The sequence below is a fragment of the Callorhinus ursinus genome, unplaced genomic scaffold, assembly GCF_003265705.2.
Source record: "Callorhinus ursinus isolate GAN/ISIS: 27379988/994484 unplaced genomic scaffold, GSC_fseal_2.0 scaffold73, whole genome shotgun sequence".
Classification (NCBI taxonomy): domain Eukaryota; kingdom Metazoa; phylum Chordata; class Mammalia; order Carnivora; family Otariidae; genus Callorhinus; species Callorhinus ursinus.
This window is the reverse complement of record NW_027397135.1, coordinates 3,884,490-3,909,697: the sequence shown is the minus strand read 5'-3', so window position 1 is coordinate 3,909,697 and position 25,208 is coordinate 3,884,490. Positions and strand designations below refer to the sequence as shown.

Sequence of the window (25,208 nt, the reverse complement as noted above, 5' to 3'; positions counted from 1 at the left end):
CAGGTATCTGAGAGGCAGAAGCTACCATGTTCAGAGTTCTGTCACTAGAGATGGGTTGCTTGGGAGGCTGGCACATAGAGATGGCTGCATACAGACCCATTCTCAGAAGATATCGGGGACAAACTTCTGCCAGATCATCTCAGCAGAAAGGATAGTATCCCTTAAAAAAAAAAAAAAAAAGACACATCATCCAATAAGCCTTGAACTCCCAAAGGACTAAAAACTTATCAACTGTTGAAGATAACAGCTGGTTTTGGGGCCTTCATAAAGATATTATTTAGAGAGAAAAACATAGCATTGAGAATTCCCTTGGGTGCAAGAGTCAGATCCAGTGTAGTTCTATTTTTTACCGTATCTACAGTCTGCTCTCTTAAAATCAATATGACTCCTTGATAAGGCGCAGTCATTTCCTCTTTCCCTGTTAGGAGGCCACAGGCAGGGCTCAAAGACAGCCTTATCCATCAGAAAGAACGTATGCAGTTGTTAAGAAATACATAAACAGGAACAAAAAACTCTCACATGTGAGTGATTCCCTTTAGACCATACTTACATAGAGAGAGAAGTTGGAAGACAGAATTGGAGAGGTTGCAAAGCAGTGTTAGGGGCTAGGAGGTAGGTGTGGTTTAACCCAGTGAAGATGCCAGGGATAGGCTGATGTCTCAGCCTGACAGCATGACTGGCCATTCCCCTGCTAAGAGTGTGGTATAGCCCCTCTACCCCAGGCCCAGGTGGACACATGGGTCCCGGGGTCCAGGTTTTATTAGACCTATGCCCCACAGCTTCGAATGACAACTGCAGAACTACATGAGGTGGAAACTGATGAAGGAGGTGCAGAGGGTGAGGGGAGGGGCCCAGTTCCAGAGGATGTGGTCTTTCTTGCCTCCGATGGGCCTCTGCCTAATCTCTTTCCACCTATTCTGGAGCTGAGAGTGCTTCTTCTGGGTCTCCGTAACCTGTGTGACACACATGCCCTCCAGGCCCTATTTGAGCAGAATACTACCCAGCTTCATTTTGTATGGTCTTTCTCTCCTTCATGGAGTTCTCTCTCACTCTCTCTCTGTCATCATCATCTGTTTTATTCATTTAACAAAGGTTTATGGAGATCATACCCTGGAACTACTCTAAGTATCTTTAAGATAAGGAGGAAAGAAAGAAAGTTGAATACTTATGTATTATTTTAGCTCATTCTTCAAATCATCTTATTAAGTAGGTCTTAGGATTCCATCTTACGTAGGAGGAGCCTGCAGCTCAGAGCAGTTGAGTAGCTTGCCCAAAAATATATGGCCAAGGAGGTATAGAACTGGAATTTACCAAGATTCTTTGAGCCCAGGCTTTGTCACCAACACTGAGCTGAATTTTCAGAGTAAAGGAGCTTCCATACTGACTTGGTAATAAGTGGATGAACTACTTCCCTTCCATTACTTCCATAACTGGGATTTTCCCAAAATGAGCTAAGAATGGGAAAGCCCAGCTCACCATAAACCAGTAGACCCTTCTGTGAAGGCTGCTGGCAAACAAGGTGATTCTGGGATTCTGGGATATGAATCATCCCCCTTGGGAAACACAGGTATCTAGGCATGGTATAATTGGCAATACCAAAAAAAAAAAAAAAAGTCTCTAAAAACGTTAAAACCTTGTCCTAAATAGAAGCTCTATTGTGAAAGGTGCCTTGTCCAAGCTGAATGCCCTTTCTCTGGGTTGAAGAAATATGCAGGAATTTAATTACTGCTTGAGTCCCTTTTATTTGGGCAAGCTTGAATGGATTCTTCGTGGCCTGGCTCCTTCTTTTGGAGACTTTAACCTTGATGGCTATCTACCCAGCACTTTTCCAATCAGCACTGTGATTATTTAACGTTTTTTAAAAGAAAGGTGTTTTATTCTGGCTTTCTGATGCAGCCTCCTGCTAAGAGCAGAATCTGGATAATCCAAGCTAACTAACCACTTTTTGCCTTAATTGCCTGGCCCTTATAAAGATAATTTACTCACGTCTCCGCTTCATTTTGCATGTGTAGGTGCAATCCTACTACAGTCGTTCAGGCACTGTTAATTCAAGTTAACAAGCAAATAAGGCCGCAGTGCACTGGTATTTCAAGCTCAACCTTGATTTTACTTACAGCCCTCATACAAATGTGCTCTAGTTCGGGCGCCTCTCTTTGAAATATGCTCCACAGATAGACACCATCTGTAACCTTGTATATTTATGCTTTACAACGTATCTAAAATGGTCAGGCTTAAGAAGTGGGCAGAATGAATATTTCTTATTTGGTATTTCAAATGGTAAATAAGTGGAGCATGCTTCTCTAGACGGTATCTCGGGAACTGAAGCACCATGTAGAATCAATCCTTTCAAATATGATGTGAAGCGTTAAGGAAATGCGATGTGTGGTTCTTAATTTAAGTAGGAGTAAAATTATTAACTAAGCATATACTGACACTTTCATTATAATAACCCACCTTTTAAACAAGGATCTTGAAACCCTTTTGACATCAGCTGAGGTTGTAGGATGAATTTCCTGTAACAGGTGGAATATAAGTAAAGCCAACACCAACCTTCTCTCCTGGAGTCTGGCAAGGTCTGCCTAGCTCTGCGCGGGTCGCGGACTGCCAGCTATGTTACTGGTGTCTCCCTCTGGCTGGGCCCCACTGTCAGCCTATCACTGCTCATTATCCTTGGATCTCAGCCTCAGACACCTTCTCGGGGAGCCCCTCCCCCCCAGGGGCTACCCATTTATGGTAGGGACTTACCCTGCTATCTGTCATATAGCGCCCTGTTCTTTTTCTTTCCAGTGCTCACCACATCGTGTGAGCTAGGTTCTCAGCTCTGTGACGGCAAGGGCTGTGATTGCTGGCTCACCACCATATGCCCAATGGCTTGTGCAGCTGCTCACATGTATCACACTCAGTGCACACTTGTTGAATGAATCAGTGATCGAATGGAGACTTGAGCTAAGTTTTCCCAGCTGTATGCCATCTGGACTAGGAAGGAAACCTCTCCGCTGAGCTCTATTGCACACTGTCAACCTGCGAGCCACACTTGTTGATGGGTTTGTATAAAGAAAAACCTAGAGGACCTAAGGGTCAGGCGCTTTGAATCTTTGCTCTTTCTGAAGGATGTACTGGTAAATGATTTCTAAAAGATCACGAGCAAGAAAGAGTAGCATGTTATCTGGAATTGGCAGGTTGTTTCTTTGAAAAAATGTTTCTCCCAAGAGCTCTTTGTGAGTAATAGACTCTTGAAATAGTTCTGTGACTTTGTATAACTTCAGTAGAGAAAGTATTCACAACAAGTCCCACTTTTATAGGTGAAGTAGAACAGAGACTTAAATCCCCACATCTCCAGTGTCTTCCTTAGCGAGTATGAAAAAGCTATAACTGGTAACCTGGGGCTCAGTTGGCATAAAAAAGTAAGAGGAAGTGGAAATTTGCTTTTCTTGGCATCTCCTAGACCAGACAGAAGGCCCACCCCTTTAGATATACCGTCTACTCTCCTTCCCACAATAACTCTGTGAGATGGATATCATTATTTCCAATTTACAGATGGGCAAACTTTGCCAGCTTGACCTGGCAAAGCTACAAAGATAGTAATGGTGGAGAACTGATTTAAATCTAGGTCTGTTCTGTCTTGTATGCTTCTGATTAATATTAAAACCCCAAAGAAGGGGCACCTGGGTGGCTCAGTCGTTAACCATCTGCCTTCGGCTCAAGTCATGATCCCGGGGTCCTGGAATCGAGCCCCGCATTGGGCTCCTTGCTCAGCGGGGAGCCTGCTTCTCCCTCTGCCTCTGCCTGCTGCTGTCCCCTCCCCCTCCCCGCTTGTGCTCTCTCTCTATCTCTCTCTCTCTGTTAAATAAATAAAATCTTTAAAAAAAAACCCAAAGAAGTGAGACGACAGTCATTGTCATAAAAAGCAGAACCATGTGCTATACATTGTGGATAGACAGATGAGGAGCCAGAGATCCTTGTCTGTAGAACTTGGGCTTCCCTCCTCAGCCATGCTGGATCCTGGAAGGGCCGTGAGAGGGCTCTTACAATAACAAAAGTATAAAAATAATCACTGGCTCTCAGCTCTCAGCCACTGGATGACGCAGCACAGAGCTCCTATGGCCTTCATTTCCCCTGCTATGTTCTCTGAGGACCCACATACTCTTTGGTGTTCATTAACATTCTTCCATGGCTCCCATAAACTCTATTCCACGAGTCCCTCTGGTCCCTTGCTGCAGCTTTGGGTGGGGGTGGTGCTTCTTGGCTGTCCCTCACCACTCATGTGAACTTCACTCTAATCTCAGAGCCCTTCCTCTGAACCCCACACTCCTGAGGTCGGAGAGGTACCTCTTCACATGAACATCACGGTTCCCAAGTACATGACCACTGCTTCTCGTCTTTTCTTAAAATATCCGAACTCCTCGTTGTGTTCCCAGGTATGCGGTCTCTGTTTTCCCAGTTTCTTATGTAGCGAATACAAGAAGTTTTAATCACTGAAATTCCTCCTAGGAATTCTTCATACCCTGTTTGGAAAAAATATACTGATGAGTTGCTGGGTGTGTGTATAGAGGGCTAGGGAGTGAGACCCAAAAGACAAGATGAGCTTGTACAAGACGTTCTAAACCTCTTTCTAAGGAAGATGGATCCTGTTGACTGGAGGGCCCTTGGTTTGCTGCACATTGGAGTCTCTCGAAACACCCAGTTTAGAGGACAGAAGTGAATTGCTCTCCTTAAGGAAAGAGAAATCAGGGAGGCTGGGCATTGAACAGGAGAAGAGCAGAACAAATTAAAATAATGCAGTGGGGCACGGCCAGAGACAGACGAAGGACAGAAATTCTAGTGGGAAATATTGGAACTAGGTGCTAGTGATGTGTTTGAGATTACATCCTCTCCTTTACAGCCCGTTTAATGAAAAGACTTAAGATAAAACCCACAGTTTGTGTGAGTGGACTGTGTAGGGCAAAACCACGCAACCTCGAATGTTTTCAGGGGGAGACAGATCACGTCAATGAGTGTAGCTACAAGTATGGGAGTGGTGGAGACCACAGCAAAATGAAGAGGACAGGGCCAAATTTACTCCCGCACCTCAAATAATACGCATTGGCAGACCACCTGTGTCCCACAGGTTGCTGCTTGACCTTCAAGGAAACTCAAAGAAGGGCTGAACATTGCTGCCAGGTGGATGGGAGATGACCCTGAAGGTGGTACAGTGGACCTGATAGAGGGAGACTGAGGAGGTGAACAAGCGTGCTGCACGAATGAGCTCCTAGGGAAAGAAGTTGAGTTCCCCAGAAACAGATGCTGCTCACTCAACTGCTTTGTCTGAGATACAGAAAGAAACTTATTTTATTCGGTGGAGAAAATCCACCGAAGCTACTCAAATCATCAGTAAAATCTACCAAACTGGCCCCATGCCCACTGTGGGTGGGTTTCCTGTGGAGTGAGAACTTGTCCTGTGGGGCTTAGAACTTTGCAGAAATCCACAGGGAGGGGTTGAGGTCTTCCCAACTCGCGGGACTGGCTGAGGTCCAAGCCAATTACAGCTACATCTCCAAGGTGAAGAGGGACACAGCTGACATCTGGGTTACATTTATAATCCCAGTGTTCCAGGAAGATGGAAGAATAAATTACGGGGGTGCTGAGTGAGAGACCCTGGGAAGGGCACCTGTGTGATGCATACGCCCTCGCTGGCAACCAGCCAGTCAGCGTGGGGAAGCTCACGTGAGTCCACTCTGCTCCCCCTCAGGGAGTGTTTCCTTCCCAGGGGCACTCCCAAGACATTTGTGCGGCTGAGGATTGGCCGGCATCCCCCAACGCTTTCCCTCCATGCACCCTGGCTGGTGGGCGCAGTGCGCGCAGAACCATGATGGCAGGAAATGAGAAAGGGCAGCAGGAAACCGACATGGGCCGAGGGTTGCCCTCAGGAAGTCAAATCAGCTCAGTCTAGGAATCATTTGTCATGGCCCTGGGAGGGAATCCAGAAGAGAGCACTTTAGGAAATTAGGAGGTCAGAGGGGGGAGGGTGAGCTGCTGAGAGCATAATGAGTGGGTGACACTGGGGTCTGGAACCTTGGTTCTTGCTTGGTCTCTTTGCATGCCTCCCACCGAGTTCCCCTCTTCTCCTAAGGACATCCATGAGACAGCTCTGCGAGTCAGGGCTTTCCGGCCAGGGAATGAGGGGGGCTACCTTCTCTAACTGCTCTCACTCAGGGATCAGGTCAGTTAGGGGAACAAGGACAGACTTAAGAAACCTTATTTTTGTTCTGGAATCTGGTTGGTTCTCAAATGTAGGCAATATAGTATTTAGAATTCCCACCATTTTTCAAGGTATTGAGAATCTCTAGGGAAGGGTGTCTTAACTAGAACCTACAAACTTCTGAGACAATCAGATAGAGACACCAGTGGTCCTAGTTTCAGTGTTAAACTGTGTTCCCTTGCTATAATTCAGAAAGGTTTGGAAATGTTGGGTAGGCTAGTTATGCTATCTGTAAGTAGTCTATTTGTATGCCAGACCGAAGAGCCTCCTGGGAAATAACTCCCCATAAATGAAGAAAGCATGCAGCCGATAGGCTTGGCCCAACAGTAGCATCTCACTGGTGGATGGGTAGGTGGGTACTTACGTGGGTGTGTGTGAATGTTTGCATCGGCAAAAATGAGAGCCTTCATTATCTTCAGTTTAGGGACATGAAAGAGGTGTTAATCCTCAAGTGAAAAAAGGTCCTAAGCACTTCTGAGCTATTTTCCAAAAGAAAATTGGTAAGCTATTCATACATAAGGAAAAACATATTCAGAACCTTATGATCAAGTATAACTCCGAAGGCCAAGAGAATCTGTCACATCACACAGACGTGGGATGTACGGGAGTTCAGAGTACTGAGGATGCCTGAGAACAGGGCAGATGGAAGGCATCACCTCCCAGCAGGCAGCCCTATGATGGGCAACTGAAGCAAAGATGGTAGTCCTGCATTTACAGGAGGAGACCAGCACAGAAGAGGAAGAAAATGGCAGTCATCATGGTGGGTTTTATACAGCATGTGTGTTCATTGTTTACCTGGCATGCAACTATCTCTCCTGCCTGGCCAAGAGGAATAGTGTGTCCCTTTGGGCAAGGTGCTTATTCTCTGGGAATGCAAACAGTAGGACTGACTGTAAAATGCAGCTGTGTCCAGCCACCTCCTTGGTTGCATAAAGAAAGTTTGTATTAGTGTGAATAATGCCTAGCTGAAAAACAGAAATAGAACTCAGCAGAGATTGGTTGAGCACCTGGATTCCACCTTGCCTGAAGCCTACATACACACATACGGACTTTTCAGTCAACATCTTCCCTCTCCCCTCCTTGAAATTTAACTTCAGCCAATCTGAGTTGGAATTTTGTCACGTGCAGCTAGGAGTTTTTCAGCACACATGGCATATCCCCTTGGAATTTCTCAGCAATTAATTGGGGGCCACTGTGAGGAGATGGAAGAACTGCAGGGGTAAGGAAGGGCAAGAATGGGAATTGTGCACAGCACACACGACAGGGCAGAGACATGCGGGGGGGGGGGCATGTGGGGCTTGTTCTCAGGCCCATCCTTTGTCTTCTCCCTTGTGGATCCTTCACCCCCCCTCTGACCATCTCTTTCAATGTTGTTTTGGGTTGCGTTGAGTCCCTCCGGAAAAAGATACATTGCAGTTCTAACTCCCGGAATAGTGGAATGTGATCTGATTTAGAAAGGGGTTTTGTTGAAGATGTACTCAGTTAAGATGAGGTCAGACTGGCCTAGGGTGGGCTTCTAATCCTGTATGACCGATGTCCTTAGGAAGAGGAGAGACACAGGAAGCATGCCATATGACGAGGGAGGCATGAGTTGGAGTGAAGCGGCTTCAAGCCAATGAATGCAAGGGATGGACAGACACCACCAGAAGCCAGGAAGAGGCAAGGAAGGATCTTTCTCTAGAGGTTTCAGAGGGAGCAAGGCCCTGCTGAGACTTTGATTTTGGACTTCTAGGCTCCAGAACTGTAAGACAATAGATTTTTGTCGTTTTAAGCCACCCAGGTTGTGGTAGTTTGTCATGGCAGCCCTAGGAAACGACTACAAATATCTTCAAGTCTCCTACTTCATCCAATTTTTGCCAAAGAAGAAAAAAAAAATCTGTCTTATACGCTTAATCATTTTGAGGACTCACTATATTAAAATTTCCTAAGAGATTTGCATTTGAAAAGAGAACTGATGAGAGAGAGCAATAAATGAATGTATAATGGTGGAATTTTAGATATGGAGGAAGGGCAACCTTAGAGCCCAGTACATCTGTAAGTGCCTGTTTATCATTACAGGGAGGCTCCAATGTTTTCAGCGTGACTTTAGGATTTTTCGAGATGTCTTAGGAGCCACTGCAGTAAAGGGGTGGGTGACAGGAGAAAGCCGAGGGGGCTGGGCTCTGAGACCCCACCATCCCAATTAAAACGGGAGTAACTCTCTTTTTTTATACTTTAGAGGTCCATAGAAGATTTCATTTGGAAAAAGAGTTCTTGTGTTAAAATAGAAAGTCACAGCACTATGGCATTGTTTAACCCACACTAAGGCAAATCATTTTTTTTCCAACTCCACTATTTTGCAAAATGTGCCCATTTACATGTTTACCACTGAGGCAGAGAGCAGTTAGGCTCTGCCAAGAATCTAAGGTGAAGAAATTGGGACACACAGGAGACATCAGCATCTTCTTTCCCTTTAGTTTTCCGCTATTCTGATGGGCATAAGAGGAAAGATTAGCTGCCTTTTCTTTGTTCTTGTCTTTTAAAAAACTGAAAATCGAGATCTTCATGGTCCAAAATGTGCTAGAAGACTGTTTTAAGTAAAAGCCAAAATATCTAGTTTATTCAAGTTGTTGATTTATTGGCTGTCTTCTTTTTATTTATTTATTTTTGCCACTGGGTGAACAGAAGAGGCTATCGGGATGTATTATTTGCATTCATGTGATTGAGGCAGAAGCAGTACTTGAATACAAAAAAAAAATTGTGACTGATGCTGGAGCAGTATATATGGGAAAGAGTAGCTTGCAGTTCTCTGCAATTACAAAAGATGATAATAATTCTTACACATTTGTGTCCCTTTATACTTTCACATGCATTATCTCATTGCAAACCCACACACATCCTGGGAGGTTTGCGGCCTGGTTTTCCTATCATCATCCCACAGATGGACTCAGAGGCCTATAGAGGCTCAGAAAATCCTCCCCGGCCTGGGCCTGAGGCCAGTTAGTGAGGGGAAGCTGGGACCACCACCCAGGTATCCTGAGACCTCTGCTCTGTATGATGAGTAAGTGGTAGTTTCTTTCTTTCTTTTTTTTCAAAGAGTGCTAAGGTAGAGAGAGAAATCTTAAAATAAATGGCTAAAAAGGACCTTTAGCCCTACTTTACCTCCAGCTTCTACCATAAACGCTGAAGTCAGGGTCTCCTTCTGTCATGTCTTTGAGCTAAGCAACAAGTCTCAGGAAACAAATAGTGAATACCACCATCAATTTCGTTAAAAAAAAATTCTCCAGTTAAGCATTTGAATCTCAAAATGCTCTTCAAATCATAATAGCTAATCATTCATCCACCCACGTTCTTCCTTCAGTCAAGAAGCTCAGCGAGTCAACACAAGTGCACCCGCAGCTCCCTGCATGGCTGGCGGCTGGTGGGTGGCTTAGACTCTCCCTTACCCCAGAAGAATGGATTTTGGAAAGTCACAGGGTTTTCTTTTCTTTCTTTTTCTTCATTTGCCGCACCCCCCCCCCATTCCTTTTTTCAGCTACAGGTCCAGGTTGGGTACATTCAAAGGGAACAGATGAACTTAGCCTGCCCGGCCGAGGAAGGAGGGAAAATAAATTTCACTAGTGTGGGCCGCTGCACATAAATCAGGGACAGAGACACTTTACAGCTCAGGGGAAAGCACCACGTTGTAGTCCGGCTCCAAAGCCGCGGAGCCTTTGTTTTTGTGTCCTTTATAAAGTGGCCCATGGGGACTGTAGGCTGTGTAGTGGGAGTTCCCACTTTCCAGATTTGGCCCCAAGGGCAGATGAGTCCGGTGGAGAGGAAAACCCTGAACTTCCAAAAGCATCCTCTGGCAAGCCAGGGAGTTTCAGGGTTGGCTTGGGGGAAATGTAAAAGGAGGAGGTTGGGGGGGCAATGCGGGGTGTGATCAGAGAGGCCTTCAAAGAAGAAAGGGGAGCCCAAACTGGGAGCAAGAGAAAGGAGAGCAGAGGCAGGGTAGGAGGCGATGGAAGCAGACAGGACGCAGCACGGTTCGCGGGGCGCTGTGCGGTGGGGGCGGCGGGGGCGTCCGGGCGGGGCCGCGGGCGCGGGCGGGGAGCGCGGCCGTGACATCACGCCCGGGCCCCCTTCTCCTCACCGGGTGGGTGGGGCCTCGGCGCGCCGAGCGGGCGCGGGGTCAAGGAGGGGGAAGAGGAGGAGCGGGCATGAATATGTCTGAGTGAGGACCCGGGAGGGGCGGAGGAGGCGGAGGAGGCGGAGGAGGCGGAGGGCGGGGAGAGGCGCGCGCGTGGCTCAGGGCGCCTGGGCTCCCTCCACCCGCCCCGGCTCCCTCCACCCGCCCCCCCCCAGCCCAGCCCCCGACCCCGGCCTGCGGCGCACCGCCTCCTCGCCGCCGCCCGCGTCGCAGCTGGGACCCGCTCCCGGCGCGGGGACCCGGCGGGCGGGGAAGCGCGGGCCCCGGCGCGGCCTGGAAGGAGCGAGAAAGCAAAAGTAAGGCGAGCAGCACTCCAAGTTTTCCCAACTTCGCCCCCTGCGGCGGCGGGCGTCCTGCTGCTCGGCGCGTCCCCACCGCGCCGGCGAGTGGCAGAAAGAAAAGGGACGGGGCGGGGGCGGGGGCGGAGGAAAAGGGAGCGCGGAGGAGAGGGGAGAGTCCGGCAACTTCTGTTAAAACTTGGGGGAGGAGGAGCGCGGGGAGGAGGAGGAAGCGGAGGAGAAGAGGGAAGGAGGGAGCGCGAGGGAGGGAAGCGAGAGCCGAGGGACAACTTTTCCACCCCGTGAGTAGCGCCGGCGGCGCGGGGTCGGGGCGGGGGGCTCCTCCACCCAGCGCGGGCCGCCCGGCCGGGATGGGACCTTCTTCCAGAAAGTCGATTGGATGCCAGGAGGGGACTGCGGTGGGGGCTTGCTTTCTTTCTCTTTCCCCTCCCTCCTGCGGGTGAACCAAATCAGAACTGTCACTCAGGGCCTGTGAGTCAGAAGGGATCGGATTACACGATCCCTGAAACCGATGCCGGAGCTGCACGAGCGGGAGGGAGCGGGCAGGGGCAGCGCCACCGGCACCGGCGCGCTCGCACACTCGCCCTCGCGCACACTCGCCGCCCCGACTCGCCCTCCCCGCGCGCCCGGCGGCCGCCCGCGCCGCACCATGCCCGCGGCGGGCGCACCTCGCGCCCGGCCCGGCCGCTCGCCGTAGCCCGAGCCGCCCGCGGCCGCGCGGAGCCCGAAGCCGCCCGCCCGCGCCCCGGACGCGGGTCTATGGGAAGTTCGGGGACTTGACAGCCGCCGCCGCCGCAGGTACGTCCCGCCCGAAGTTCTTTGTTTCGCGGGCCGGGCACCCGGCAGCCTGCTCCCGCGGCCGCGCCCGCGCCTCCGGGTCGAGAAGGGGTCCCCGACGGGGGGAGCGGGAGGAAATGAAAATGGCTGTCAAAAGGCGCCCAGATTTGGAGAGCAACCCGTGCGGCGTCGGAGCGAGGCTTTCATTAGCTTCCTCCTTCTCGGAGCTCCCTTGCCAAGTGCCTGAGCCCGCGGCAAGCCGGAGACGGACCGGAGAATTTCCCATCCTGGAGGGGGACGAAGTTTGCAGCAGCGGCGACGGCGCCCCGCGCCCTCGATCCCCGCCCAGAGCCCCAGCGCCCTCCCTCGCCCGGCTGCGTCCCCCTCGGGTGGCGGGCGGGGGCGGCGGCGGGCGGCGAGGTGGGTCCGCGCCGGGAGCGCGGCTGCGGGGGCCGCCGGCAGCCCGCGCCGCCTCCGGAGGGCGGGGGTGTGGTGTGCGGGGATGCGGAGGGGCGCGCCGCGGTAGTTGGAGAGGAAAAGTGAAAGTTGTACCATCTGTGTATGATTTGGGATTCTTTTATTTCTTTTCCTTTACAGGGACAGCGCAAAAAAACCCAAAAAACAAAACAAAACAAAAAACAAAAAAAAGAAAAAAGAAAACAAAAGAAATAAAAGCGTTAGAAGTTGCAGGGAGTGAGTGCAGGGGTTCGAGTAATCCTGGCTCGTGCAGTAATCATTCAGGAGGCCGCATTTTCGCAGAGCAGAGTTGGGTATGAATCGCTCTGCAGGGGACAGTTACTTTCTGGAGTCGCTGAGGGAAAATGGGCGGGAGGAAGTCGAGAGGGAGTAAATATTTACCCCAAACTTGGAGAGTTTGTGAAGCGACTTTTAAGCAGATTGCCAGATGCCGAAGCGCCAGTGCACTCCCCGGCCTTTTAGCCTTCCCTGAACTTTGTGCTCCTGTCCTTGACTGCACCTCCTTCAGGAGATGCCATCCAGAGAGGGGCTGGACCCAGGTCTCCCTTGCTGACCCCGCATAGAAAGAGGATTAAGGAGGCATCTCCCTCGCTACTCCTGCTGCCCCCAACTTCTCATTCCCTGGTGTGCAGTGCCGAATAGATTCTGGCCTTGGGTACAGCGCTTGTGGCCCTCTGCCAGTTTATATGTACATGTATTTATGTAAAACATTTTCTCCCAGCTCTTTGTCAGCTGTTCCGCATTTTCCAGCTGCCATTTCGGTTTGAAATGATGGACTGTCCGCATCTCCAAGTAAAAGAGCCCTTTCGCCAGAGGTATGGAGGGCCGGCCCCTGTGCAAAGACATGGGCAGTGCCATTAGCTGGACTGGTATCATTAATTCCAAAAAACACCTTCTGCTCTTCTTTTCCTCTCCTCCTTCCTCTTCCCAGTTAGTCTTTCCAGAGCACTCTGCTGGAAATTCCCAATAACTAGGCCAATAACTAGGCTTTTCCCTCCAAATGTGATTTTGCACAAAATTTGGATGAGGCCTTTTTTTTTTTTTTTTTTTTTTTAGATCCCTGAAATGTGTGTCTGGTGGAACTAAATTAACTTTTAAAAAGAGTTCCAGCTTAAGTGTGTTGGGCATGGCTGTTGGGGGGGCCTCTGCCATGGGCAATTGAAATGATCTCATTTCAGTCTGTTTAAGGCAGGAACTATTCATCGTTTCCAGGTTACACTTTTTACGTTGTTTGATGTCTTAGCATATTAGAGACTGAAATCTTCAAGAATTGGCCTAGAGTATTAATTTTGAGTATTTATGTAATTGTTCTGTAATTTGAATAGGTGCCTTATTGATTGATTCCTGTAATTATTTCATTTAGGTTTTAAATTAAAAATTAATAATAGTCTGACAGTTTCTTAATTACATGTGTCAAGATTATTTTGAAGGAAGAAAATGCTATGTTTTAAAGTAGTGGAACAACCTCAAAATCTCTTCATTTTTCTAAAGCAGAACAGTATTTCAGTTGAGGGGCAATGTTAAAGCTGCGGTGATTGGTCCTAACAATGTAAACTGTGTGAAGTATCTAAAGAATTTGTTTATGTTAGGAAATATTGGTCTTAATAACGTGATACACAAACACTTTGGCCAGTTAGACTATAGTCTGACCTAAAACAAACATGAAATAACATTTAAATTAGTTGTAATAGCGTACTTACAGAGAGAAGAGAGTTTATTTTATACTAAAAGCTATTTAATTAGAAACTCCCTGCCTAAGGGGAGATCCTTTCAGGGTGTATAATTCTTAAAGTCAGCCTCTGGAAGCTTTGGTTTAAGATGCCTGAAGGAGTCCAAAGTGAGAGGTGTCTAGTGAAATTTCACACATGCAGAAGCACTTTATGAGGTATAGATTGTGTTATTATTCATAGGCTAGTTGGTCCAACTCAGGTACCTACCGTTTCCCAGTACCTTTGACGTGTGTATTCCTTGATCGAGCCCTGAAAATAAACACACTTTTACCGTATGCCTCATTTGCAAAGGACTACAGACAGAAATGAGAAAATTCCATACTGATGAAAAATGGCTCTGTTGAGTCATTTCATTACTTATTTAATGAAAGAGTCATTAATTTATCAATTTGATGCCCGAGCCTAAAAGTTGGACTTTCCTTTGTTTCTTGGCCCGTTTTCTTAATTACCTGTATGCTGGAAGGGTTTCAGACTTCCTCTGTGCTTTAGCCTTTCCAAGGTCCTTCCCTGGATGTAAGGTTTCCTGCTTTACTGAGATTTCCCCTCTCCCACCCCCCACTTTTTTGAGGCTAGGGTTTGGTTGGGAGCATAGGAAAGGAAACAATTTAATGATCATTGTTCCATGCACTCACTTATAAGGAGACAGTAATGGACTAAGAGAAACGAGTCTTGAAGGAAAAGTGAATCACTGAGTCATGAAATCCTCAAGAAAACCTTAGCAATGGAATGTTAATGCTTTTAGACTATAGTAGATTATCTTAAAAGTCAGACTTTTCTTCTTTATGCAATTGTTGTAAATCCCCAGCTGAAGAGTTCTTTGAAGGAGGTTTTAGTTTTGCTGGCATTCATATTCCATAGTCGGTCTGACTTGTTTTGGAAGATTCAAGAAATTTTCTGCCAACTTATATCATAAGCAATTACAATGCTGAAATGACTAGAGAGGAAATATGTGTGTGTGTGTGTGTGTGTGTGTGTGTGTGTATGTATAAATTTAATTTGTTAAGCAAAATATTCCACTCTCATAATGACTTCAGATTGTCGTTTCATTAAAGGCTAGTAGAAGATGCTGCCCTTCACTTCATGTCATTTTTCGAGATGAAAATTGATTTGTTCGAGTTTCAAAGCAAATAAAGGGAGACAGAATAAACAACAACAGGGCAGGGGTACTGCTGCAAACTTTTTCAAGTACTTTCAGTGTATTTTTCATCTTTACTTTTATGTGATGGGCCTGTGAAATAGAGCTGTAGACTGGCGAAGACTTTAAATGAAATTTCACACTTTGATGATTTTTTTTTTAAACTTTGATATATTGACAGCAAAAGGAGCTGCAAAGCTTTTATATAACTTGAGCAGTAACGCCAAGCAGCAGTCAAACGTCTCTATGCATTTGTGTTTAACTGCAGAAGAAAAACATGTCCATGGGTAGTAGAGGTTCTTATCAACCCCCTAATCCCAGATCCCAGCAAACCTTGAGGGCATGCCTCAGATCTTGCTGAAATCACTGTAGACTCCCACAGTTTGCAGATTAAATATGCTATGTGTTCCTGGCTCCAACAACAGTTTTATGAGCTCCCTAAGCTTCCTGCTTTAAGATCCTTTTCTTAAGTTTTTAGGAGCTGCTAAAGGCAATGCTGTCTGGAGTAAGTGGTGTTGTTAATTTAGAGACACTTTGGACATTTCATTCTCTCTTTAAAAATGGCCAAAATTATTATTTATAAATTGAAGGGCTAGTTAGGAAGGGAAGAGGGAAGGGAGCCCTTTGAAAGAAATGGGATGTTAGATGCGTGCCTAAGCGCAAAACTTCACCTGGTGTCTCAGTTGTTTTAAAGCACTTTTCCTTTGCGTAGCCCCTTAAAATTAGACTTTTTCCATTTGTAATTCTAAATGCACTATATATTTCAGTGCCACACTTCTTAGTTATTCATGACCACTTCTTTTTTTTTGTGTTGTTTTGTTTTGTTTTAACGTGAAAGTGTTTTTTGTTCTGTGTGTGTATATTTCAACCCGACAAAATGTCCCAGAAAATCTATGGCTCTCTAAAGAAACTGAATGAACAAGCCGTTACGTAGTTAATAAGGTGGCACTGGAACATTCCAGCCCCCCTCCTGAAAGGCAATATTGTGTTGAGCTCCACATCTGCATCTGTAGTATCTATAGTTGTGTCCTCATACATCCTGCTTTTGCATTTTGCTTAAGAGTCATAATGACCAAAGAAAATACTTACATCATCGTCCAACAACATGTCATATAATTCCCAAGAGAACTCAGCCAATTTTGTGCTTAAAGGTTATTCAATGAATGAAATTGTGAAAGCCCATTTGTCAAAGTACTGCATGGTTTCTGTTAGTTTTCAAGCCCCAAATTCATTGTCTGCCCTGGCCCGGCCATTAGTCATCAGTGTATTAGTGCTGCCTTCAGGCCATGCTGCCCAGCACTTCACACCATTATAGCTTTGAAAGTGTACTCTGTCGACTTGTAGAATTACTGCTCTGATTTCCGCTTGGCTGGGTTCGAGGTAAGTCCCCTCCCTACCTCCTAGCTGACTGTAATCCTTGCTTTCTTTTAAAGCTCCTTTCCAGAGATTTAGGGGAGAACTTTCTTAAGGGCCCTGTTGGCATCATACTGTGGTTTTGTTGTGGCATGCACTGTACATATAAATTGTACCTGCAGTAAATTGGATTGATTGCTGGCCTGAAACAGCTTTGGGGCTTTTCTTTTCTTTACTTTTTTTTTTTTTTTTTGATGGGAGGGGGCAACAGTGTGTGTGTGTGTGTGTGTGTGAGAGAGAGAGCGAGAAAGAGGGAGGGAGGGAGGGACTGAGAAAGGAGTATGTTTTAAATATAAGCATTTGATTGTATACATTTGAGTAATTTTTATGCCACAAAATTAAATAATGGGAGACAAATGTAACTTTATTTAAATCTCTGTCTGTTGGAATACCTTCAGAATGCAGTGTGATCTCTTACTTGCTTATTCTCATTTGCACATTTTTAGCTTTAGCCACTTTGACTTTTTGTGAAGACTGGTTAAATACCTAACAATATTCCAGGGTGCCTTACATTATAAACTATTGGTTTTTACAACAAGGGACGGACTGCATAATACTCCCAACTTGAATGCAAGGTAACTTTCAAAGTGCAGTAATGAAGGCATGAGACAGTTAAACCATATTATTGATTTCATTTTGTGATATTTTTAAAAAGAATAACTCATTCTCAAGAGAGTTACCTGTGTGTAGAGAAACCTCAGCCAGCCTCCTAAGAATGAAGCCTTAATGAACTCAGATGAATGGAAACCTGAATGGAGTGGCCAGAAGTGTGGACCAGGTCATGTACCTCAGAACAGCATCTGCTGTTTGAACTGCGGATGTTCAACTGGAATTCCATACCTAGGCATTTCACTGGGAGGGTGTGCGGTTTGGGGTAGTTTGCACTGACAGTTTTGTATGTGATTGAGGGTGTGCGGGGCAGGTGTGAACAATAAGCTGAAGAATTCTGCGAATAAGCAAAGTTCATAGGCTCAGTGGAGGAGGGGGTGATTTGTACTGAATAAGACTTAATTAAACATCCTTAAATTTTCGAAAATTTGCTTTTTTCAAAAAAATTTATTAGAGAGCACAAGCAGGGGGAGTGGCAGGCAGAGGGAGAGGGAGAAGCAGGCTCTACGCTGAGCAGGGAGCCCGACGTGGGGCTCGATCCTAGGACCCTGGGATCATGACCTGAGCCGAAGGCAGTTGCTTAACCAACTGAGCCTCCCAGGCGCCCCCGAAAATTTTCTTTTAAGATTGCAATTAAGATTCAGGAGTCACAATTTTAAAATTGGGAGGATAAAAGTATGCTGAACACATCACACACACACACAAAAATACCTTACATACATTTGGGATATCTCTAGCTGATTTTTGACACCCAACAGGTATTACTGGTCTAGGATTTGTGATGGTTTCATAGGACATGCCCTCTGTCCCCTTAAGCTTGACTGTAAAGACACACATGATTTTAGGAACCAAAAGTTATGTCAGTCCTATAAGAATTTTTAAATTTAGGATTTTTTTTTCTTCTGAAAATGTGTGAAAATTTTTAATTCCCGTAAACCTCAGTGAAGTGAGCCAAGGAACACCTTTGATTAGACATGATGTTTTTGTGATATATGTGGGTTTCAGGAAAATACAGTTTTCATGAGCTTAGCTGATCTATGGACTGATAACTGACTAATAGATCTCATTTTCTGTCTGAGGATTGTCTCCAGCAAAACCACAGAAAGTGGGGGTGCCAGCTTGCTCCGCATTATTGCTCATTTGTTAATGGCACCTGCTACGCAGGGTGCTTCCTGCAGAGCCTAACCAAACTGCACTGGACGCTGTTTTACGGTTTCCCAAAACTCAGAATTGGTAACAGGTATTAAATAACGACCTTATACTCCGCTGGAATATTTCTAAAATACTACTGGCAGCAGAGAGAGAGGAGCTGATGCTCTTTTGTTTTAAATAGAGATGGCAGGAAAGTAAAACGGGTGCACAAGATGTCATTTGCGATTTTACCCGTAATAGCAGTGATTACTTCGTGTCCAAAAAGATTTTCAGTGGTTGAAGGTAAATACGTGGATTTCTTAAAAGTTTAGATGTCACTAATTTACTAAAGCCAAAATCACTTAATGCATAGTCAGGCAGTTATTTCCCCTTAGAGTAATTCCATTCCTTTTAGAGTAATTCCATTTTGGGATGTCTATCATGAATACTGCTTATCTGAGGTGAGGAGCCTCCGAAATATAGGAAAGAAAGATTGAAAACAATAGGCAGCAGATTTGGGGAACCGTCTAGGCTACCAAAGACCACTTATGGCAACTTGAAGAGCTTTCTTGTTTGCAGGCAACGCTTTAGGTTTTTCCTAATTAAGGAAAATTCATATGGAAAGGTAAAATAATCGTACATTTAAGAATACTGTAGTTAAAGATTCATGAAGATTTCACTAAGAACTTATGAAGTAGAGCTTCTTTTCTTGAAGAAAAGGAAAGCAATGCAGACAGGGAAGGTTGAGGAGGGAAAAGGAAACTGTTGGCTGGTCACAGGTTCTGCATATGTAATGGATTTGAAGTTCAGAAAGATAGGTGGAGCCCAAGGAAATTCAACCACATTACAAACCTGTAAGAGGTTTTCTATAATGCGTGGTTACATGAAATCCACTGAAACATTTTAAATTCCCTAATTTTTGCTCATTGAAACTCAGACCATTTTGTACTTCCAGAAACGATCTAAAGTTAAAATCAGCATTAGTTTGTGCTTCTTGATTTCCCCCCCCTTCTTCCTAAAGGATTCATTTTCACTGGAAACGGAGTTTTAATGCTACAGGAAGGTATAACTATTTAATAGAAATTTTACCTAAACAGTTTCTCCAAGAGTGGCATCTTGAAGTAGCAGCTAATCTGCTAGTAATAAAGTGTGAGAGAAATGTCACTCCTCAGTGATACAGGGGAGACCCCTCAGAAATCCTTACACAGGCTGCTTCCTTCTGGCTTTTTAAAACATGAGCCCATTAGGGAGATCATTCAGCTTATAAATATACAGGCAGGTGTAAGTAAATGTCATTTCTCTGGAGGAAAGCCTTATTCCACTTGAGCAATAGTTCCCTAAGCTGCACAGAATAATTTCTCACTTAAGGCCTAATCATGGTGCTGTTAAAAGCCCTGCTCGGCCTACTGGAATGCCTTCTCTCTGATCCCTCATTGGCAGGAGCTGTTTTAACCTATCAGAAACGCATCGGGTTCCCACATCAAGCTTTTAACTTAGTTTTTTACATCTTTAGATGCATTAAGACAAAAATGAAAGAGAATTATTGCCCAGGTTCAGGCAACTTAAACCAACTGGATTAGGGAAATAAATTAAGTAGTCTGCTGTTCACAAAGGATGCATTATCAGTTTATAACTACTGTTTCATTTCACCTTAGATTAGAAAGTTACAGACAATTCAAACATTTTACATGTTGGTTTTAGCACTAGTGCTGTCTTTAAAAAAATTTTAACTGTTTAAGTGATGAGGAAATCCTGCTTGGATGTGGATCCCAGGTTTCACTGCAGAGACCTGCACTGGGAAAGGCTGATTTTTGCACATGTTCCCAGAATTGTGATTTTTCATCCTCCCTATTTACTACACAAAGCCTCATGGTTGAGGTTGAACTTTGGAACTCCACTGAGCGCCTCCCTCCCTGAGACACAAGGAGAGGTGTCCAACCCTTAACCATTCACAACACCTGAATCTACTTAGGGCAGCTGGTGGAGAAACAACAATTGGGGGCCAGGTTAATGGACGGTGAGTTAGAAGTTTTGTGAGTGAAGCCCACACCCATTGGTTTGTGAAGACCTCCAGTGTTCCCCAATGTTTTACGACAGCGAGACACACGGGGTGTTGCATTGCAAAGTACCTGGAAAGTTGCACCTCCCCGGATTCAGCTGGTAAAACAGCTGTGTGGATGAGAGCAGGGCTACCTCGGACAACTGTCTGCTGGAAATGCTGCCGGGCCTGCTGCAGAGAGTTTCCCAATGCCCGTGACTATGCCCGAGGAAGGAGCAGGGTAGCCAGTGCGAAAAAAGTGATAAGGGGAGCATCTTTCCCTGCAGAGGCCCTGCCGGTTGCGACCGTTCAGCCTCGCCTTTCCGGGAAGCCAGCCTCAGGAATGCGGTTCGGAGCGGAGCTGCCGGCGACCCCGCGGCCCCCGAAACCCCGCGACATCCCCGGCGGCTTCTGGGAGCCGGGCCCATGCCGGGGCGCGGGGCGCGCGGGGCGGGGAGCTGTGGGCCGCCGGGGAAAGCGGGGCGGGCGAGGCGGCCGGCCGGGGAGCGGGGCCGGGGGCCCGGAGCGCCGCGCGCCCGCCCGCCGAGAGCCGCAGGCCCGCCGGGGCGGCGCGGGGAAGCGGGACAGGAGTGAGACCTGGGAGCCTGGCTGGAACCGTGCGCGGGGCCGCTCGCGGGGCAGCGGGCGTGGGGGCGCGGGCGGAGCCCGGGAGCTCTCCCGAAATGACCCCGGCCCACAGCCTGGAGAACTATTATAATAATAACGGGGACTCGTCTTTGCCGTGATGAAAGTTCCTGGGGTTTGGTTTGGTTTGTTTTTTTTTCATTGCAGCTCTAAAGACAGGGCCACTGGAGGCTTTCTGTGCTAAAGTGCCGTTTCAAATGTAGGTCCCCCCAAGAATTGCTCAGTGTGGTCTGTTGGCGTCTTTCTTGAGCTGACTTTCAAATGGGGCCGGGCATTTAACTCCACCGTCACCTGGTCAGGGGCTCCAGCAAGCTTTAGATGCCTTCTCCTGTAGTAGGAGGTTGATGCAAGTTCAGATTTCTAATTCAGAGAGGAAGGACCCACCTGCAGGCAGGTTGCTAGTGGGCGAAGGATTAGGTTTAAAATAAGGTCTGGAATTAATTGTGCCCTGGGTTTAGGCCTCCGGGAAATTACAAAAGGTTCAAGGGACGGTTGAATGGGGAAAAGCCAGGACTGCTTTCAGGAAGGAATTTTTATCCCTTCATTTACCTATGCAACTTCAAGCTCTAGCAGGTCTGCACTATCAGAGATTTCCTTGTTTTTTGTTTTGTTTTGTTTTGTTTCTTCCATCTAGTCAAGCTTCTGGGACTTCCAGCATCAGCTACAAAAAATTTTTTTTTCCTTTTTTCTTTTTACCCCTAAGCATAAAAAGTCAAGGGGCATGCCAGCAAATCTTGCATGTAATGTTGCAAGTGGTGGAAGGAGCTGAGGAACAGTGTGGAGTTCTGAGAGGAGGAAAGGGGGTGGGGGTGGGGTGGGGAAAGTCACCTTTCATTCCCGTCTAAAAACCAGTGGCATGTTTTCCTCAGAGAAAAATCTTTGAAGTGAAGCAGAACTGAAAAAGTTTTCCTTGCAACTTATGTTCTACATAAATTATACTTTATTATTTAAGAAATCCCAGGTTTTAGAAATAGTACTGTGGGCCACTGCTTCAGTTAGGTAGGCTTGAAGATTCCACGAGGAATTTTTACTGGACACTTCTGTACCTCACGCCTTCAAATATCAAGTCAGGACTGAGTTTCCAAACAGGGCTTAATGTTCTCTGAAAAAAGAAAAAACCTGCCCCTACTGCTAGAAGCAGACCCTCTTCTGCTAACTCTTCATGCATAGTTTTGATGAGGTGTGAGAGCCTAGAATGTTAAAACTTACCCCTTTGTAACTGACAGGGACAAAGTTGTGTTTTTATCAGTAAAATAAGCTGATATAGTTTATAGGGATATACAGGAAGCAGATGCCTACCTTGGCAAGTTGCCATTTTTATAGCCCTGTTCCAGCATAAACTACACTTTTAAATAATTAGTTACTAACTAATGAGATCCAAAAATAAGTTGTCAAAATAGAAGAAGGGGGTAGATTCTTGAGTGACCAAGGGCCCATTTAAAAAAAAAATCCACTTCGAACAGGGAGAGGGGGTAGGAATTGGTATTCTCTAAAACCATTAATTAGTGCAATTTCAGTCAGTGCCTGGGGCTTTACCTCTTCTCACGTGAACCTCTCTCTGGTGATGAGTATTTGGAGGGTTTATTGCTTTGTTAAAACGAAGTCCTTTGCTTGGGGGAAAAACCAACAACTCCACAGCCCCAAGTTTGTCAAGGAACTTTGGTGACTTGTCACCTCACTACTGTTAATTAGCTCCCTCTGCTAACGGACAGACATACTTCTTAGCCAGGAAGGAATCCTATCCCTTCATGTTTTTTTTTTTTTTTTTTTCTGGTCCCTTGGCTTGATTCCATGTGCCGTGTTAACTTAGCAAACTCCATCCAAATTTGACCAATAAAACCGTATGTGGGTTTTGAGGGAAACAATTATAGTAAATGCCTGTTTATCCAAAATGGTTGCGAATGGAGTGTTTTGATGAAATATTCCTGTTGAAAACGATTAGTTTTTGTATAATTCGTCAGTTTTCGAAGAAACATTGGATATAAAAGAAAAGATATGTAGCGCAATCAACGGTGATTAAGACTGAAGACACTGCAGGATTGTCCGGGTCACCAGGTCATCTCAGGATCGTTTATTTACTCGGTAAACATTCTTATGGGTTTGAGGTGCTAGGAAGATAGCCATGGTGCTTGTCTTCATGGAGCTTAGGATCTGGAGGGGAAGCTGGCCATGAAGCCATTCAGTAAAGATTCTGGAAGATGACTTCATTATTGTGATGGGCGTTGGGAAAGGCTCATGGTAGGCTGTTGAAATTCAGTAGTCTGGGCTGCCACCCATTCATTTCTTCATCCAGTTGGCAAAAACTTCAACGGGTACCTGTTGCACTGGGCACATAGCAGTGAACAGAAATGTGTGGAACAGTTGTCTGCAAGCTTTGCTGCCTAATGCTTACCAGTGCTGGCTAAAATAAAGTTTCCAGGTGCTACCTCCGAGACGTCAGGGATTGGAACTGGGAATTCGAAGGTCTTGCAAGCACTGTAGCAAGGCTGATACTGGCTCTTGCCCGACCTTGAGAATCAGTGCTCTGGATTGGGTTGAACTCTTCTTGTGGCATGCTTTAAAGACATTTACATCAGTTTGGGGGGAGCATACAGGTTCTCGATCTGTATTCATGGAAGAGCTTGGAGGGCCTGTGATCCCTTGGAAATCAAATGTACACTCTTTGGTGTGTGTTGAAGGGTATTTTTCTGGGGAGAGGATCCATAATTTCTAACATCTTAAAGAGGACTGTACCCACCTTCCCCCAAGGTTAAGTCCCAAATCCCAAGGTGTGATTCTGTCATGTGACAGGTGAGAACTGAAACGTGGGGTAACTCCAGGGGACACCATTCAGGTAGCAGCCTCTAAAGAGGCTGTGGCCTCTGGACCAGCGCCTGGCCTCAGCCCAGTGAAAGGAGGATCAGCAGCTCCTTTACTGTGGTACTTTGTTAGCGCTCTTTGACAGATGTTTCTGAATTTGGAGTGGATCTCACAATTGATATGCAAATTTAACTCAGTGCTGCTTTTTTTCTTTTTTTATTCTAGAAAAGCTGTTCTTAAGTAACTTGTGTGTTTTACAATGAATGACAGTGGATAATCAAGGCAAAGAAATGGGGGTTAGCAGAAGAGCTGGTGCTACCGTGCCCTGCAGCCTCTGGATCTTAAGCTTTTCTAGTTACTTGAATTCCAGACCAAGGGGAGAATTTGTCATACAATAAAGAAAAACTTTGCAATTCCCTTGCAAATTTGAGTTAAGGATGACTAAAAAGATTTCATCTGGTATTTTAACCCTTTTAGTCGGTTAAGCAGTTGCTTATTTTATTTCACTAATCGTTGTTTGGATTGAACATGGTGGCGTCTGCTAATGCCCACCATGAGTGTTGCAATCTAGACAGCTTGAGGAACACATGTTGGAGAGGACACTTTTCATCTTGCACTCTTTGTAGGTGCAACTCATGACTGCAAAAAACAAACAAACAAACAAGCAACAACAACAACAAAAACAAGAACCGAAGAGAGGAGTCAGGGCACTTGCCTGTAGCTGGGTTTTCGTATTTCTTAAGCAGTCCCAGTCTTTGCTGTCAGCAATCTTTTGACTTTTCCTGTGGGACCCAGAGCATGTTGTTCTGTTGCCTTTGTTGGTTTTAAAAATGTAGCACAAATGAATTGAAACGTTTTCATGTCTTAAGAAAGCCTAAAGAGTGTGGTTTACCTCAGTGAATTAGGATGAAGGGGCGTTTTGCAATTCAGATATATCAGGTCAGCAGACATCAGGAGCTTCTTTGCCCACATCACGCTCTGCTTCCAAAAGTGGAGCTGGGCTTGGGCTTGAGAAATGGCCATGCTCTTTGAAACACCTAATTAATACTTAAAAACCTTCCCCTTTTTGGAAAGTTGTCGCAATGCCCCTCCCTATAAATTTGGCCTCCTGAAGAGACATTTGTAGATGTGGCTTACAAAAGTAATGCGACCCTTGGGTTTCACACCATAAACACAGCTGAAAATTGAGATCTTCAGACCGCTTTATAACAAATGCCCAGTAGGAATTTGGGAAAAGTCTCACATTATGGATACTTCCCTGCCTTCTCCTTTTGCATGTGTCGGACAGAACTTGACTGGCTTGTTATTACAACTTGGAGGTATTTTTGCAAGAAAACTTGTGGGCAAGGGTCTTCCAGATTTTGAACTGCTTAAATAAAGCTCTAGGCCCCTCAGGCCACAGGTGAAGTGCGCTTTTAAGTGAGATTTTTTTTTTTTTTTGGCCCACTCTTCCTGAAAGTTGATTGCGCTATTGTTTTGTTTTAGGCATTCCTGGTAGCAGAGAGCTGAAGTAATGAGAAGGCATCATGGAGGCCCAGTCCCACAGCTCCACAACCACTGAGAAGAAGAAAGCGGAGAATTCCATAGTGAAATGCTCCTCGCGAGATGTCAGCGAGAAAGCCGTGGCCTCCAGCACCACTTCCAATGGTGAGCAGCCGTGGGGATCACCAGCAGCCGAGCCTAGAGCCATTTCTGTGTTCTCTGCCTTCCTTGTCCATTGAACATTTGCACCTGGACCAGGGTTTG

General features: G+C 46.0%; 1 protein-coding gene across 2 annotated transcripts in view; it reads left to right on the top strand.

The window, feature by feature from the left end:
- Positions 1 to 10,578: 10,578 nt before the first annotated feature.
- GLI3 (GLI family zinc finger 3) overlaps positions 10,579 to 25,208 on the top strand; it is a 267,733-nt gene continuing 253,103 nt past the window's right edge. For both annotated transcript variants that reach the window (XM_073886897.1, XM_073886896.1), the window contains exons 1-2: positions 10,579 to 10,705; positions 24,948 to 25,109. In XM_073886897.1, coding sequence (XP_073742998.1) covers positions 24,989 to 25,109 — 121 coding nt within the window. In that variant the 5' untranslated portion in view covers positions 10,579 to 10,705; positions 24,948 to 24,988. The remainder of the gene's footprint in view (positions 10,706 to 24,947; positions 25,110 to 25,208) is intronic.